The sequence below is a fragment of the Salvelinus alpinus genome, chromosome 19 (genome assembly GCF_045679555.1).
Source record: "Salvelinus alpinus chromosome 19, SLU_Salpinus.1, whole genome shotgun sequence".
In the NCBI taxonomy this organism is placed as follows: Eukaryota; Metazoa; Chordata; class Actinopteri; order Salmoniformes; family Salmonidae; genus Salvelinus; species Salvelinus alpinus.
In genome coordinates, this window is record NC_092104.1 from 9519579 (window position 1) to 9537115 (window position 17537).

A 17537-nucleotide genomic window follows, 5' to 3' on the forward strand; every position below is an offset into this window, starting at 1 on the left:
TCAATCACGGACTACAAAAATAAAACCAGCCCCGTCGTGGACCCTGGGTCTCGACCCCGCTGCAACTGGGTCCTGGACTTCCTGACGGGCCGCCCCCAGGTGGTGAGGGTAGGAAACAACATCTCCACCTCGCTGATCCTCACACTGGGGCCCCACAAGAAATTCGGCTTGTCACTAAAAACACTCACAAACTTTTAAAGATGCACAATCGAGAGCATCCTGTCAGGCTGTATCACCGCCTGGTACGGCAACTGCTCCGCCCACTACCGTAAGGCTCTCCAGAGGGTAGTGAGGTCTGCACAACGCATCACCGGGGGCAAACTACCTGCCCTCCAGGACACCTACACCACCCGATGTCACAGGAAGGCCAAAAAGATGATCAAGGACAACAACCACCCAAGCCACTGCCTGTTCACCCCGCTATCATCCAGAAGGCGAGGTCAGTACAGGTGCATCAAACCTGGGACCGAGAGACTGAAAAACAGCTTCTATCTCAAGGCCATCAAACTGTTAAACAGCCATCACTAACATTGAGTGGCTGCTGCCATTATACTGACTCAATCTCTAGCCACTTTAATAATAAAAAATTGGATGTAATAAATGTATCACTTGTCACTTTAAACAATGCCACTTTATATATTGTTTACATACACTACTCATCTCATATGTATATACTGTACTCTATACCATCTACTGCATCTTGCCATGCCGTTCAGCCATCTCTCATCCATATATTTTAATGTACATATTCTTATTCATTCCTTTACACTTGTGTGTATAAGGTAGTTGTTGTGGAATTGTTATATTACTTGTTTGATATTACTGCACGGTCGGAACTAGAAGCACAAGCATTTTGCAACACTCGCATTAACATCTGCTAACCATGTGTATGTGACCAATGCAATTAGAATTTTTGTTTTGATTTTTGAAGTTAAGGGTTATGACACAGCTATGTAGGGGTTCATTTCCCCTTTTAGCAGAATAAGTGACAGAAATGTCTGTGCCTTCACGGTCACTGTCCTCCTCAAGTTCCCGTTCTATGTTCTCTTTCTCATTGCACAAGTTCCTGATTTCACTTGTTGTGTTCTTCTTTTCCACCTCTCTGTATCAAAGAATACCGTTGACTCCATTTCTTATTTCATTGAGTTGTTTTCAGGGTTGTTTTTCTGCTTGTCTATTTCTCTTCAAGGTGTATTCAATCAGGTTAGAATTAAAGTAGAAGTCCTTTCCCGTAAAACCACTTCCTCAACACAACACTGTTTGGTCAGATTGAGAAGTGGATATTGTGTGTCTTCAGAGGGCAGCCGAGTGGTTAAGAGCACTAATCAAAAGGTTGCTGGTTCAAATCCTCGTGCCCACTAGGTGACACATCTGTCAGTGCCCTTGAGCAAGGCACTTAATTGCTCCTGTGAATTGCTCTGGATATGACTGACTGAATGTAAATCTACCATCTCCGCATTCACTTTTCCGCTGCCTCAAGCTGTTTGTGTGTCATTATTGTGCTTGTGTGTTTGAGTCCACAGCAGCCATGGGTATAGTGCTCCATCCCTGCAATCTCATGAATAATACTGTACAGTAGGTTTCCAGTTTTAGCCAACTATGCATTAGTCCCTCTGGCTCTGATGGGGCGCTAGTAACTATCTGTTCCACTGGTAAATGTGTCAAGGTGAAGAGTATTGTTGCCCGAACGTGTGTGTGTGCGTGTCTGTGTCTGTGTGTGTCTGTGTGTGTCTGTGTGTGCATGTGTGTTTGTTCGCCGGTGTTTGCGTTAGGGTGTGTCTGTGTTTGTTGTACAATAACGGATTGACTGTGGCTAAAGTCCAGCTCCAGACCGTTTGGCAGTTGTTTTAATGCAGTAATGCAGGCCCTTGAGCAAGAACTTCAACTCAAATTTGCAATATTAGATATGAGTTGTTAAATATTGGTAAATCTTGGAGGTATAAAAGACTTGTTCAAGTGCAAAAGTAATGTGTTAATATTTGAACCCATAAATTAACCTCTCTCTCCCACTCCCCCCCCCCGCCCCTCTCTCTCTCTCTCTCTCTCGCTGTCTCTCTCCCGCTCTCTCCCCCTCTCTCCCGCTCTCTCTCTCTCTCCCTCTCTCGCTCTCTCTCTCTCCCCCTCCCTCTCTCGCTCTCCACCTCTCTCTCTCCCGCTCTCTCCCCCTCCCTCTCTCTCTCTCTCTCTCGCTGTCTCTCTCCCACTCTCTCCCCCTCCCTCTCTCTCTCGACGTCTCTCGCTCTCTCCCCCTCGCTCTCTCCCCCTCCCTCCCCCTCGGTCTCTCCCCTGTCTCTCTCCCTGTCTCTCGCTGTCTCTCTCTCTCACCAGGTAAGTCCCACCTGGCCATCGTTCAGAAGGTGAATAATGAGGGGGAGGGGGATCCGTTCTACGAGGTGCTGGGATTGGTTACCTTGGAAGACGTCATCGAGGAGATCATCAAATCAGAGATCCTGGACGAGTCGGACCTTTACAGTGAGTCCTACTGGGTTATAACATGTTTATTACAACATATGTGTTCATAGAACATGAGCCCATAACTCGTGTATTAACCCTTTATAGACATTTAGTACATACCCTTAGAATGCAAAGCTGAGGATGTGCATGCCCATCCCCAGAATCGTCTGTTTTCAACGGATAAAGCAAAGGACATGAACAACTTCATAGTTAAGAACACTATAAGAACATGGAAGAACATGCAATGGTTCTACAAGAACCAATATCAATCCCTAGAAACACAACATTATGGATCAATCCTTGGTTCGCTTTTCAAGATTCATCGATAAATTGGTCCACATGGAAAACTAAAGGCATAGAAACCGTAAATGACTTGGTAATAGGAAATACATTTATTTCCATGACGGAATTAAAAAGCATTTTTTGGACTGACCAATGTAGATATTTTCAAGTACATCCAACTTAAAAGTTTATATCACAAAAACTTTGATTTAAAATCGTTTGGACATGAGAGCAATCTTGAGGGAAACCTATGTCAGAAAAGGATATTCATATGATGGTTTAGAAAACCTTTCAGAGAGCCAACTGACAACCTCTTAGAGAAAAATATCAACTGTTGGAACCAAGACTTCAAAATAACTGATATTGGCACAAGATGGAGGGAAAGTTGGAACATAACGAATGAGATTACGGTTAACCAAAATGTACGCTTAATCCCAGTATAAGTGGTTATACAAAAGACACAATTCACAAATTCTACAGCACAACGTCAGAGTCCTGTCTGAAGTGTAAACCCTACTAATGTCTCAATAATTCATGCCTTCTAGGAATGTTACAAAAGTTATGGGCGGAGTTGGAAAGATGGATGTGAAGCGGTATTGCAATGTAAATGTGCTTTTAATTCGTCTGGCTGTGTATTTCAAGACATGAGGGTGCAGTGAGATACGCGATGGGTTGGACAAAACTCTTCTCATCAACTGTCTTAAAACAACAAAAACCTAGACGGAAAAAAACCTGAAAATCAGCCAATCCTCCCCACGCAATGGAAGGGTCAAATGCTTTATTATCTAAACATTTTAAAGAGCCGTGGACGACGGAGAGAAACAAAATGGTGCCGTTTGAGGCCATGTGACAGAAAGTGATTAGGGTGGGGGCTCGTGGGTCTTTGTATGATTTGGTTGTTATTTTAGTATGTGTATGTTTTGTATTGTTTTATAAAAGATAAAATAAAATCTTATTAATCACATTTTTCAAAAGAATGCAAGGCTGACCTGTGGTTCTAAAATCTGCCGTGTGACACAAATTAACAATATTAATACACTCGGGATAAACTGTGTTGAGATCGGTGTCCTCGGTCAGATGCTTATCAGATGTCCCTCCCCTCTGACCTTCTCCTCCAATGGGTTTTGAGGAGGAGAGGAGAGAGGATTCGAGGAAACAAGGAAATGCAGTTTAGATTCTGCCCTAATCTGTAACCTGTCCTTTTGTGTTCTGTCCTTTTGTGTTATCTCTCACCTAGCTGACAACAGCAGAAACAGGAAGAAGGTGGCACCCAATAAGAACAAACGAGATTTCTCCGCCTTCAAACAGAGCGAGAGCGAATCCAAAGTCAAGATCTCCCCTCAGCTGCTATTGGCCGCTCACCGTTTCCTGGCAACAGGTTAGAACATGGTGTCCTCCAAACCACACAATGCAACCCCACACACTGTCACACACTACCCAACCACAATATGCCACAATACAGTGCATTTGGAAAATATTCAATCCCCTTGACTTTTTCCACATTTTGTTACGTTACAGCCTTATTCGAAAATATATATATTTTTTTATCCTCATCAATCTACACACAACACCCCCTAATGAAAACAGGTTTTTAGAAATGTTTGCACATTTATTAAAAGTAAAAACAGAGTATTCAGACCCTTTGCTATGAGACTCGAAATTGAGCTCAGGTGCATCCTGTTTCCATTGATCATCCTTGAGGTGTTTCTACAACTTGATTGGCGTCCACCTGTGGTAAATTCAATTGGTTGGACATGATTTGGAAAGGCACCCATGTATCTATATAAGGTCCCACAGTTGACAGAGCATGTCAGAGAAAAAAAACAAGCCATGAGGTCGAAGGAATTGTCCATAGAGCTCCAAGACAGCAATGTGTCGAGGCACAGATCTGGGGAAAGGTACCAAAAAATGTCTGCAGTCATTCTTAAAAAGAAGAAGTTTGGAACCACCAAGACTCTTCCGATAACTGGCCGTCCGGCCAAACTGAGAAATCGGGGGAGAAGGGCCTTGGTCAGGGAGGTGACCAAGAACCCGATGGTCACTCTGACAGAGCTCCAGAGTTCCTCTGTGGCGATGGGAGAACATTATAGAAGGACAACCATCTCTGCAGCACTCCACCAATCAGGCCTTTATGGTAGAGTGGCCAGACAGAAGCCACTCCTCAGTAAAAGGCACATGACAGCTCGCTTGGAGTTTGCCAAAAGGCACCTAAAGACTCTCAGACCTTGAGAAACGAGATTCTCTGGTGTGATGAAAACAAGATTGATCTGAATGCCATGTTTCACGTCTGGAGGAAACCTGGCACATCCCTACGGTGAAGCATGGTGGTGGCAGCATCATGCTGTGGGGATGTTCTTTAGCGGCAGGGACTGGGAGACTAGTCTGGATCGAGGGAAAGATGAACAGAGCAAAGTACAGAGAGATCCTTGATGAAAACATGCTCCAGAGTGCTCAGGACCTCAGACTGGGGCGAAGGTTCAACTTCCAACAGGACAACGACCCTAAGCACACAGCCAAAACAACGCAGGAGTGGCTTTGGGACAAGTCTCTGAATGTCCTTGAGTGGCCCAGCCAGAGCCCAGACTTGAACCCGATCGAACATCTCTGGAGAGACCTGAAAATAGCTGTGCAGCAACACTCCCCATCCAACCTGACAGAGCTTGAGAGGATCTGCAGAGAAGAATGTACAGGTGTGCTAAGAGAAGTACAGGTGTGCCAAGCTTGTAGCGTCATACCCAAGTAGACTCCAGGCTGTAATTGCTGCCAAAGGTGCTTCAACAAAGTACTGAGTAAAGGGTCTGAATACTTATGTAAATGTCATATTTTCGTTTTTTTGTTTCTAATACGTTTGTAAAAATTCCTAAAAACATGTTTTTGCTTTGTCATTATGGGGTATTGTGTGTAGATAGATTTCAGATTAAGGCTGTAACGTAACAAAATGTTGAAAAAGTCAAGGGGTCTGAATACTTTCCTTGTGTACGACATGTCTAGCTCAGTTGGTAAAAGCGTGTCGCAACTCGTTAAGAATGCCAATGTTGTTCAAGTCCCTCAGCGATTGCTTATTCATAGTAGAAATGTATGTAAAAAACAATAGAACCATGGTTGAATGTTGTGACGTAAATGATTCACTTGTTGCCAGCACCGCTAGTCTTGCGGTCTGTTGTAGCTCAGCCAGAATTACGTTGCTGTTCCCTCTTCTCTCTCTAAAACAACAGAGATTGCAGTATTACAGCATGCCTGTCTGTGTCTGCCTCTACCCTCTCTGTCTGTCTACATCTACCCCCTCTGCCTCTACCCTCTCTGTCTGTCTGCCTCTACCCTCTCTGTCTGTCTGCCTCTACCCTCTCTGTCTGTCTGCCTCTACCCTCTGTGTCTGTCTGCCTCCACCTTCTCTGTCTGTCTGCCTCTACCCTCTCTGTCTGTCTGCCTCTACCCTCTCTGTCTGTCTGCCTCTACCTTCTCTGTCTGTCTGCCTCTACCCTCTCTGTCTGTCTGCCTCTACCCTCTGTCTGTCTGCTTCTACCCTCTGTGTCTGTCTGCCTCTACCCTCTGTGTCTTTAACATAATTTCAGTTCAGTCAAATTACAATTTGTCTCTCTCTCCAGAGGTGACGTTATTCAGCCCGTCCCAGATATCAGACAAGGTTCTGTTGAGGATTCTGAGACACCCCGACGTCATCCAGGACATTAAGTTCAACGACAGTGACAAACGCTGTCCTCAACACTTTGTCTACCAGAGAGGGAAGGCTGTCGACTACTTCATACTCATACTGCAGGTAGGCTACACACCACACGCACTCTTTCTTTCTGGCTGTCTTTGTGTGACTCAGTCAGTGATTGATTCAATGAGTCACCATTGTGACATGGTTTTAAATTCCCACATGAAAAGTTCCTTCTTAGTTTGTTTTTATATAGGTCCTCACTTCCTCTGTTCATACTGGCCTGGAATAGACCCCAGAAACACTCTCTAACATCAGTGTTGAACGCTGCCGTGTCCTGCTACCTGTAACAGATGGCAACTCCCTGCCCTGCCTCGACAGGGGGTCGCAAAGTATTTACTTATTTAACCATGCACGGGGTTGACGGAAGGAGGCTTTCTGTGTCACAACACTAACCCAGAGGGAGCTAGCCCTAGCTCTACGTTAATCAACCACACAGCCAGACTAACCATCCTGTTGAAGGACTGTCGTGAAAGCTGAAAACATATTGTTCTCCGGAAGCAAGGCCTTCACACCTACACTCTCTCCAACATATTGTTCTCCGGAAGCAAGGCCTTCACACCTACACTCTCTCCAACATATTGTTCTCCGGAAGCAAGGCCTTCACACCTACACTCTCTCCAACATATTGTTCTCCGGAAGCAAGGCCTTCACACCTACACTCTCTCCAACATATTGTTCTCCGGAAGCAAGGCCTTCACACCTACACTCTCTCCAACATATTGTTCTCCGGAAGCAAGGCCTTCACACCTACACTCTCTCCAACATATTGTTCTCCGGAAGCAAGGCCTTCACACCTACACTCTCTCCAACATATTGTTCTCCGGAAGCAAGGCCTTCACACCTACACTCTCTCCAACATATTGTTCTCCGGAAGCAAGGCCTTCACACCTACACTCTCTCCAACATATTGTTCTCCGGAAGCAAGGCCTTCACACCTACACTCTCTCCAACATATTGTTCTCCGGAAGCAAGGCCTTCACACCTACACTCTCTCCAACATATTGTTCTCCGGAAGCAAGGCCTTCACACCTACACTCTCTCCAACATATTGTTCTCCGGAAGCAAGGCCTTCACACCTACACTCTCTCCAACATATTGTTCTCCGGAAGCAAGGCCTTCACACCTACACTCTCTCCAACATATTGTTCTCCGGAAGCAAGGCCTTCACACCTACACTCTCTCCAACATATTGTTCTCCGGAAGCAAGGCCTTCACACCTACACTCTCTCCAACATATTGTTCTCCGGAAGCAAGGCCTTCACACCTACACTCTCTCCAACATATTGTTCTCCGGAAGCAAGGCCTTCACACCTACACTCTCTCCAACATATTGTTCTCCGGAAGCAAGGCCTTCACACCTACACTCTCTCCAACATATTGTTCTCCGGAAGCAAGGCCTTCACACCTACACTCTCTCCAACATATTGTTCTCCGGAAGCAAGGCCTTCACACCTACACTCTCTCCAACATATTGTTCTCCGGAAGCAAGGCCTTCACACCTACACTCTCTCCAACATATTGTTCTCCGGAAGCAAGGCCTTCACACCTACACTCTCTCCAACATATTGTTCTCCGGAAGCAAGGCCTTCACACCTACACTCTCTCCAACATATTGTTCTCCGGAAGCAAGGCCTTCACACCTACACTCTCTCCAACATATTGTTCTCCGGAAGCAAGGCCTTCACACCTACACTCTCTCCAACATATTGTTCTCCGGAAGCAAGGCCTTCACACCTACACTCTCTCCAACATATTGTTCTCCGGAAGCAAGGCCTTCACACCTACACTCTCTCCAACATATTGTTCTCCGGAAGCAAGGCCTTCACACCTACACTCTCTCCAACATATTGTTCTCCGGAAGCAAGGCCTTCACACCTACACTCTCTCCAACATATTGTTCTCCGGAAGCAAGGCCTTCACACCTACACTCTCTCCAACATATTGTTCTCCGGAAGCAAGGCCTTCACACCTACACTCTCTCCAACATATTGTTCTCCGGAAGCAAGGCCTTCACACCTACACTCTCTCCAACATATTGTTCTCCGGAAGCAAGGCCTTCACACCTACACTCTCTCCAACATATTGTTCTCCGGAAGCAAGGCCTTCACACCTACACTCTCTCCAACATATTGTTCTCCGGAAGCAAGGCCTTCACACCTACACTCTCTCCAACATATTGTTCTCCGGAAGCAAGGCCTTCACACCTACACTCTCTCCAACATATTGTTCTCCGGAAGCAAGGCCTTCACACCTACACTCTCTCCAACATATTGTTCTCCGGAAGCAAGGCCTTCACACCTACACTCTCTCCAACATATTGTTCTCCGGAAGCAAGGCCTTCACACCTACACTCTCTCCAACATATTGTTCTCCGGAAGCAAGGCCTTCACACCTACACTCTCTCCAACATATTGTTCTCCGGAAGCAAGGCCTTCACACCTACACTCTCTCCAACATATTGTTCTCCGGAAGCAAGGCCTTCACACCTACACTCTCTCCAACATATTGTTCTCCGGAAGCAAGGCCTTCACACCTACACTCTCTCCAACATATTGTTCTCCGGAAGCAAGGCCTTCACACCTACACTCTCTCCAACATATTGTTCTCCGGAAGCAAGGCCTTCACACCTACACTCTCTCCAACATATTGTTCTCCGGAAGCAAGGCCTTCACACCTACACTCTCTCCAACATATTGTTCTCCGGAAGCAAGGCCTTCACACCTACACTCTCTCCAACATATTGTTCTCCGGAAGCAAGGCCTTCACACCTACACTCTCTCCAACATATTGTTCTCCGGAAGCAAGGCCTTCACACCTACACTCTCTCCAACATATTGTTCTCCGGAAGCAAGGCCTTCACACCTACACTCTCTCCAACATATTGTTCTCCGGAAGCAAGGCCTTCACACCTACACTCTCTCCAACATATTGTTCTCCGGAAGCAAGGCCTTCACACCTACACTCTCTCCAACATATTGTTCTCCGGAAGCAAGGCCTTCACACCTACACTCTCTCCAACATATTGTTCTCCGGAAGCAAGGCCTTCACACCTACACTCTCTCCAACATATTGTTCTCCGGAAGCAAGGCCTTCACACCTACACTCTCTCCAACATATTGTTCTCCGGAAGCAGAGGAGACGAGACTTTATACTCGTGTCGCACCGATATGCCATTTTTGTTCGATACCAATATTTTCCTTGACGAAAAAAAAGCGATACTGATAACCAATATATTTATATTTTTAGGACTTTTAAGCATTCTAGTACAGTTAAATAGTTAACACATGGGCGCAGCGGTCTAAGGCACTGCATCTGTGCAAGAGGCGTCACTACAGTCCCTGGTTCGAATCCAGCTGTATCACATCCGGCCGTGATTGAGAGTCCCATAAGGTGGCGCACAATTGGCCCAGCGTCGGCCGGGGTAGGCTGTCATTGTAAATAAGAATTTGTTCTTAACTGACTTGCCTAGTTAAATAAAGGTTACACACACTGACCAAAAAGTTATTTTGTTGGTATTTACGTATGTCCCCATTACCAGTAAAACATCATCAAAACCTATTTCTTTCACTGACTTGCTGTGCTGTTTGGTCGTTCAGACGTTTCATTCTCAACCAGGATTTCTATGGAACGCCGTTTGGGTCTTTGCGTGTCAAAAAAGTTACACGTCAAATAAGCTTGTTGACCAATCAGGATCTGAATATGACTGCACGTCACATAATAATTTAACGCGCTCATACGTTTTTTACATAGTTATTACACTATCACTCGTATTTCATATATCACAACGATTCATCGATACGTGTGCTATGATGCTGGTAAAGTTGTCTCGCGCACCTACAGTGCTGGTCATAAAAAAAGCTAGCTAGCTCATTGATGTAAACAATGTTCTTCCTCAAAAACATAGCAAAACGACATCTGTTTCAGTAGCTATATAGTTAGCTAGCTAACTATATAGCTAGGTGTCATCTAAAATAACCCTAATTTATAAGACAGTTCTTATTTGATTAAGGGTGGTCGGACCCATCTATGTGAAGCTAGCCACAATAAGGATTAGCCACAATAGTGGACTTTGCGCTTAGCCTTCAAAATAAAAGTATGGCATAATTCTACTATTTGTATTAATTTGCATCACTGTCAATGACACCTTTATTTTGAAGGTAAACTGCAAATTCCACTATTGTGGCTAATCTTTATTGTGGCTAGCTTTACGACACACAACCCGGTCCTGTCGAGCTTCACTAGCCAGATGAAGCTAGCTGGCTGTTTATAACGTTAGCTTTGGGCAACAGGGTTAAGTAGCTGGCTAGCTATTTATTTTCACGAACTGAAGTTCAATTTCAATAGGCGAACAAGTGGAAACCGAGCTAATACTCACAAGGATTTCTAAATCATTGCTAAGAATAATGAAAATGACTGCAGTTTCTACTGGTCATTGTTTTCAGGCTGGCTGTATTGGTGCTAGCTAGGTACCAAGCTAAAGCTAGCTACCCCAGAAGTTGCAGTCAAATAAATTATGCTTTATTACCAACGCGGGATATTGTAAACACATCGTTCGTGGCCGGTGTTTGCAGACTTTTTTTGTACAGCTTTGACAGTGCTACTGTATCTTTTTTGACACGCAAAGACCCAAACAGCGTTCAATAGTTTGTCGTGAAGCTAATAGCAGTGACACTATTACTGTGTAACTCCAGTAGGACAACATCTGAAAAATAGCAGGAGGCCGCTATAGAGGAGGCCACTATAGAATATTGTGATGAGACGAGGAGGCCACTATAGAATATTGAGAAGAGACGAGGAGGCCACTATAGAATATTGAGAAGAGACGAGGAGGCCACTATAGAATATTGAGATGAGACGAGGAGGCCACTATAGAATATTGAGAAGAGACGAGGAGGCCACTATAGAATATTGAGATGAGACGAGGAGGCCACTATAGAATATTGAGATGAGACGAGGAGGCCACTATAGAATATTGAGAAGAGACGAGGAGGCCACTATAGAATATTGAGATGAGACGAGGAGGCCACTATAGAATATTGAGATGAGACGAGGAGGCCACTATAGAATATTGAGATGAGACGAGGAGGCCACTATAGAATATTGAGATGAGACGAGGAGGCCGCTATAGAATATTGAGATGAGACGAGGAGGCCACTATAGAATATTGAGAAGAGACGAGGAGGCCACTATAGAATATTGAGATGAGACGAGGAGGCCACTATAGAATATTGAGAAGAGACGAGGCCACTATAGAATATTGAGATGAGACGAGGAGGCCACTATAGAATATTGAGATGAGACGAGGAGGCCACTATAGAATATTGAGAAGAGACGAGGAGGCCACTATAGAATATTGAGATGAGACGAGGAGGCCACTATAGAATATTGAGATGAGACGAGGAGGCCACTATAGAATATTGAGATGAGACGAGGAGGCCACTATAGAATATTGAGATGAGACGAGGAGGCCGCTATAGAATATTGAGATGAGACGAGGAGGCCGCTATAGAATATTGAGATGAGACGAGGAGGCCACTATAGAATATTGTGATGAGACGAGGAGGCCACTATAGAATATTGAGATGAGACGAGGAGGCCACTATAGAATATTGAGAAGAGACGAGGAGGCCACTATAGAATATTGAGAAGAGACGAGGAGGCCACTATAGAATATTGAGATGAGACGAGGAGGCCACTATAGAATATTGAGAAGAGACGAGGAGGCCACTATAGAATATTGAGAAGAGACGAGGAGGCCACTATAGAATATTGAGAAGAGACGAGGAGGCCACTATAGAATATTGTGATGAGACGAGGAGGCCACTATAGAATATTGAGATGAGACGAGGAGGCCACTATAGAATATTGAGAAGAGACGAGGAGGCCACTATAGAATATTGAGAAGAGACGAGGAGGCCACTATAGAATATTGAGATGAGACGAGGAGGCCACTATAGAATATTGAGAAGAGACGAGGAGGCCACTATAGAATATTGAGAAGAGACGAGGAGGCCACTATAGAATATTGAGAAGAGACGAGGAGGCCACTATAGAATATTGAGAAGAGACGAGGAGGCCACTATAGAATATTGAGAAGAGACGAGGAGGCCACTATAGAATATTGAGGTGCAGGGTAGGTGGTGTAGGGTGGGCGATATGGTCTAAAAATCATATCTCGATTTTATTTATATATTGTAAATCATGATTTACAATAAATATGTTTTATGTTTTCTCTAAATAAGCTTTTGTTGTACAATTTTAAGGGTAGAATACACAACATTTTTAACAGTCAGCAATAATCTAATGAATTCAGGGTTTGTGAAACTATTATATATAACTAAATATAAGCCTTCCACAATCATAAGACCCACTAATAATGTAATTATTTAATCAAAATAGTTTAACCTGCTTTTCTGTAGTAATTACTGATTTGGCTTTCAAGTCTGTCTATGAAAATGCCTTTTTTGTTACAAATGTAACCAGAACCATGCATAATACACATTCGCTAATAATGAATAACTTGTTGAAGCAAGCGTTATAGACAATTAACACAGGTCTTATAAACAATCCCACAAGCCCACGTGCTGGTGAGTATCCAGCTAATCTTTATATTTCTAGTTTAGTCCATTTTAGATCTATTTGCTAGCTAACAAGGCAGAACAGTTGAATTATGAAGACACCCTTCTGTCAGTCTCTGTTTGATCAGCATGCTAGCCAGTCCACTTTGTTCAGATGTTGAAATCAAGTTGCATACCTTATTTCTCAGAATGAGAACAAATTGCCAGTTCCTTATATAATTGTCTTTATGCTTTTTGCACATTTATAAAACAGACTAGACCGCTAGTGTAACAGACTTTGTTTGGCAAAAATGCTCCTAGCGGTATGTGGTACTGCATTGCCGCACATGACAAACTGAGCATACATTTTCCACAATCACTACTGTCGTAGTGTCTGCTCTGCATGCAATTTGCGGAGTTGAGACAGACAATATTTACTTCTCCTCTACTACAGTAAAATAATGTCTCAATGTGTTTCGGTGTCCAAATGAACTACTCTGTTGGACCAAACCTCAAATGCAAATATCGAGTTGAAACCGCTTGTCAGAGAGGAAGAAGTGATCTCTCAGCTTTATTGTTGTGAATGGCAGGGGGAGGGGGCTTGGTGTGTGTGTAAACTGAGATTAAGCGGTGAAGCGAGAGGTTTCACTCTCCCCCAAATTTCTCCTGACTTCCCGCTTTTGGGACAACGACTCCCCATTGTTAGGGCGGAGACATGAGCATCTCAACATTATATACAGATCTCTGGTGTAAATGGGAAGGTGCACAGCACAGAAAGCGCGAAAGAGGTGGTCAGAGCCTGAATTTAAGAAGTGACATCAATAAGGTTTCATAGGTTTCATCTGGCTTCACCTGGTCGGTCTGTCGTGGAAAGAACAGGTGTTCTTAATGTTTTGTATACTCAGTGTCTAGGGAGTAGAAAATAACATGGCTATATACAGGGGGTACCATGGAGGGAGGGAGAGAGGGGAGAAGGGGGAGAGAGGGAGACATCGGGTCCAGAGCGGCCTGTACTAATTGATCCCTCTTACGTAAAGGGGAGAAAGGGGGAGGAGAACGGGGGAGGAGAGGGAGAGGAGACTGGGAGACACCGTGTGTGTCACACTGTCAGTCAGCTGTGTATCAATAGGCTAATACCAACTTTAATCTAACCCCCAGCTAGCCTCTGCACCACTCTGTGTAGAAGGAAACGCACACAGACACACAGACACACAGACACACAGACACGCCCACAGAAACACACACACACAGACACCCAGGCACACAGACACACAGACACACAGACACGCACACAGAAACACACACACTGTTTTCCCATAAATCAGTTATGGCATTGGTCCCCAAACAGTCATTAGCCAGCGCCAGTAATCCAGGGATCGTTAGGCTCAGCTCGTTAGCCACCCACCCCACCCTCATCATGATGTTATCTACTCAGTGGGAGGGCCCATAGGTGGAATAATCCATTGAGCTACACTACATGGAGAAAAGTATGTGGACACCTGCTTGTCGAACATCTCATTATAAAATCATGGGCATTAATATGGAGTTGGTTCCCCCCTTTGCTGCTATAACAGCCTCCACTCTTCTGGGAAGGCTTTCCACTAGATGTTGGAACATTGCTGCGGAGACTTGCTTCCATTCAGCCACAAGAGCATTATTGAGGTCGGGCAGTGATGTTGGGCGATTAGGCCTGACTCGCAGTCGGCGTTCCAGAAATTTGATGAATTGACTTGTTGGAAAGGTGGCATCCTATGACGGCGCACAATTGTCTGGGTTTGGCCGGGGTAGGCCGTCATTGTAAAAAAATATATTTGTTCTTAACTGACTTGACTAGTTAAATAAAGGTTCAATAAATCAATATAAATAAATGGCGGTGCCACGTTGAAAGTCACTGAGCTCTTCAGGAAGGCCATTCTACTGCCAATGTTTGTCTATGGAGATTGCATGGCTGTGTGCTCGATTTTTATACACCTGTCAGCAACGGGTGTGGCTGAAAAAGATCAAGGACATCAACCACCTGAGCCACGGCCTGTTCACCCCGCTACCATCCAGAAGGTGAGGTCAGTACAGGTGCATCAAAGCTGGGACCAAGAGACAGAAGATATTTTTCAATCTTAAGGACATCAGACTGTTAAATAGCCATCATTTGCCGGCTACCACACGGTTACGCAACCCTGCACCTTAGAGGCTGCTGTTCTATATAAACAGACATGGAATCACTGGTCACTTTAATAATGTTTAAATAATGTTTACATACTGCTTTACTCATCTCATATGTAAATACTGTATTTTATTCTACTGTATTTTAGTCAATGCCACTCTGACATTGATCAATCTAATATAACAGTTGAAGTCGGAAGTTTACATACACTTAGGTTGGAGTCATTAAAACTCGTTTTTCAACCACCACAAACTTCTTATTTACAAACTATAGTTTTGGCAAGTCGTTTAGGACATCTACTTTGTGCATGACACAAGTAATTTTTCCAACAATTGTTTACAGACAGATTATTTCACTTATAATTCACTGTAGCACAATTCCAGTGGGTCAGAAGTTTACATTCACTAAGTTGACTGTGCCTTTTAAACAGCTTGGAAAATTCCAGAAAATGATGTCATGGCTTTAGAAGATTCTGATACGCTAATTGACATAATTTGAGTCAATTGGAGGTGTACCTGTTGATGTATTTCAAGGCCTACCTTCAAACGCAGTACCTCTGTGCTTGACATCATGGAAAAATCAAAAGAAATCAGCCAAGACCTCAGAAAAGAAATTGTACACCTCCACAAGTCTGGTTCATCCTTGGGAGCAATTTCCAAACGCATGAAGGTACCACGTTCATCTGTACAAACAATAGTACGCAAGTATAAACACCATGGGACCATGCAGCCGTCATACCGCTCAGGAAGGAGACGTGTTCTGTCTCCTAGAGATTAATGTACTTTGGTGCAAAAAGTGCAAATCAATCCCAGAACAACAGCAAAGGACCTTGTGAAGATGCTGGAGGAAACAGGTACAAAAGTATCTATATCCACAGTAAAACATGTCCTATATCGACATAACCTGGAAGACTGCTCACCAAAGAAGAAGCCACTGCTCCAAAACCGCCGGAAAAAAGCCAGACTACGGTTTGCAACTGCACATGGGGACAAAGACCGTACTTTTTGGAGAAATATCCTATGGTCTGATGAAACAAAAATAGAACTGTTTGGCCATAATGACCATCGTTATGTTTGGAGGAAAAAGGGAGAGGCTTGCAAGCCGAAGAACACCATCCCAACCGTGAAGCACGGGTGTGGCAGCATCATGTTGTGGGGGTGCTTTGCTGCAGGAGGGACTGGTGCACTTCACAAATGGATGGCATCATGAGGTAGGACAATTATGTGGATATATTGAAGCAACATCTCAAGACGTCCGTCAGGAAGTTAAAGCTTGGTCGCAAATGGGTCTTTCAAATGGACAATGACCCCATGCATACCTCAAGTTGTGGCAAAATGGTTTAAGGACAACAAAGTCACGGTATTGGAGTGGCCATCACAAAGCTCTGACCTCAATCCTATAGAATATTTGTGGGCAGAACTGAAAAAGCGTGTGCGCGCAAGGAGGCCTACAGACCTGACTCAGTTACACCAGCTTTGTCAGGAGGAATGGGCCAAAATTCACCCACTTATTGTGAGAAGCTTCTGGGAGGCTACCCGAACCGTTTGACGCAAGTTAAACAATTTAAAGGCAATGCTACCAAATACTAATTGAGTGTATGTAAACTTCTGACCCACTTGGAATGTGATGAAAGAAATAAAAGCTGAAATAAATCATTCTCTGTACTGTTATTCTGACATTTCACATTCTTAAAATAAAGTGGTGATCCTAACTGACCTAAAACGGAATTTGGCTAAGGTGTATGTAAACGTCCGACTTCAACTGTGTGTGTGTATATATTAATTCCATTCTTTTACTTTTAGGTTGTGTGTATTGTGGTGAATAGTTTTTAGATACTACTGCACTGTTGGAGCTAGGAACACAAGCATTTCGCTACACCCGCAATAACATCTGCTGAATTGTGTATGTGACCAATAACATTTGATTTGAAGTAGCAGAATCCACTAATTTGAAGGCGTGTACTTTTGGCCATGTAGTGTATGTTTAGGGGGGTTGGAGAGCACTGACATGTGGAGCCTGTCAACAATTGAATGTTAGGAGGTGGATGGAGCCTGTCAACAATAGAATGTTAGGTGGATGGAGCCTGTCAACAATAGAATGTTAGGAGGTGGATGGAGCTTGTCAACAATAGAATGTTAGGTGGATGGAGCCTGTCAACAATAGAATGTTAGGAGGTGGATGGAGCTTGTCAACAATAGAATGTTAGGTGGATGGAGCCTGTCAACAATAGAATGTTAGGAGGTGGATGGAGCCTGTCAACAATAGAATGTTAGGAGGTGGATGGAGCTTGTCAACAATAGAATGTTAGGAGGTAGATGGAGCCTGTCAACAATAGAATGTTAGGTGGATGGAGCCTGTCAAC

At 44.1% G+C, this 17537-nt stretch overlaps 1 protein-coding gene across 3 annotated transcripts in view; it reads left to right on the top strand.

The window, feature by feature from the left end:
- LOC139544988 (metal transporter CNNM4-like) overlaps nt 1-17537 on the top strand; it is a 74610-nt gene that overhangs the window by 20730 nt on the left and 36343 nt on the right. For all 3 annotated transcript variants that reach the window (XM_071352264.1, XM_071352265.1, XM_071352267.1), the window contains exons 2-4: nt 2329-2472; nt 3974-4114; nt 6342-6511. In XM_071352264.1, the coding sequence (XP_071208365.1) occupies nt 2329-2472; nt 3974-4114; nt 6342-6511 (455 nt within the window). The remainder of the gene's footprint in view (nt 1-2328; nt 2473-3973; nt 4115-6341; nt 6512-17537) is intronic.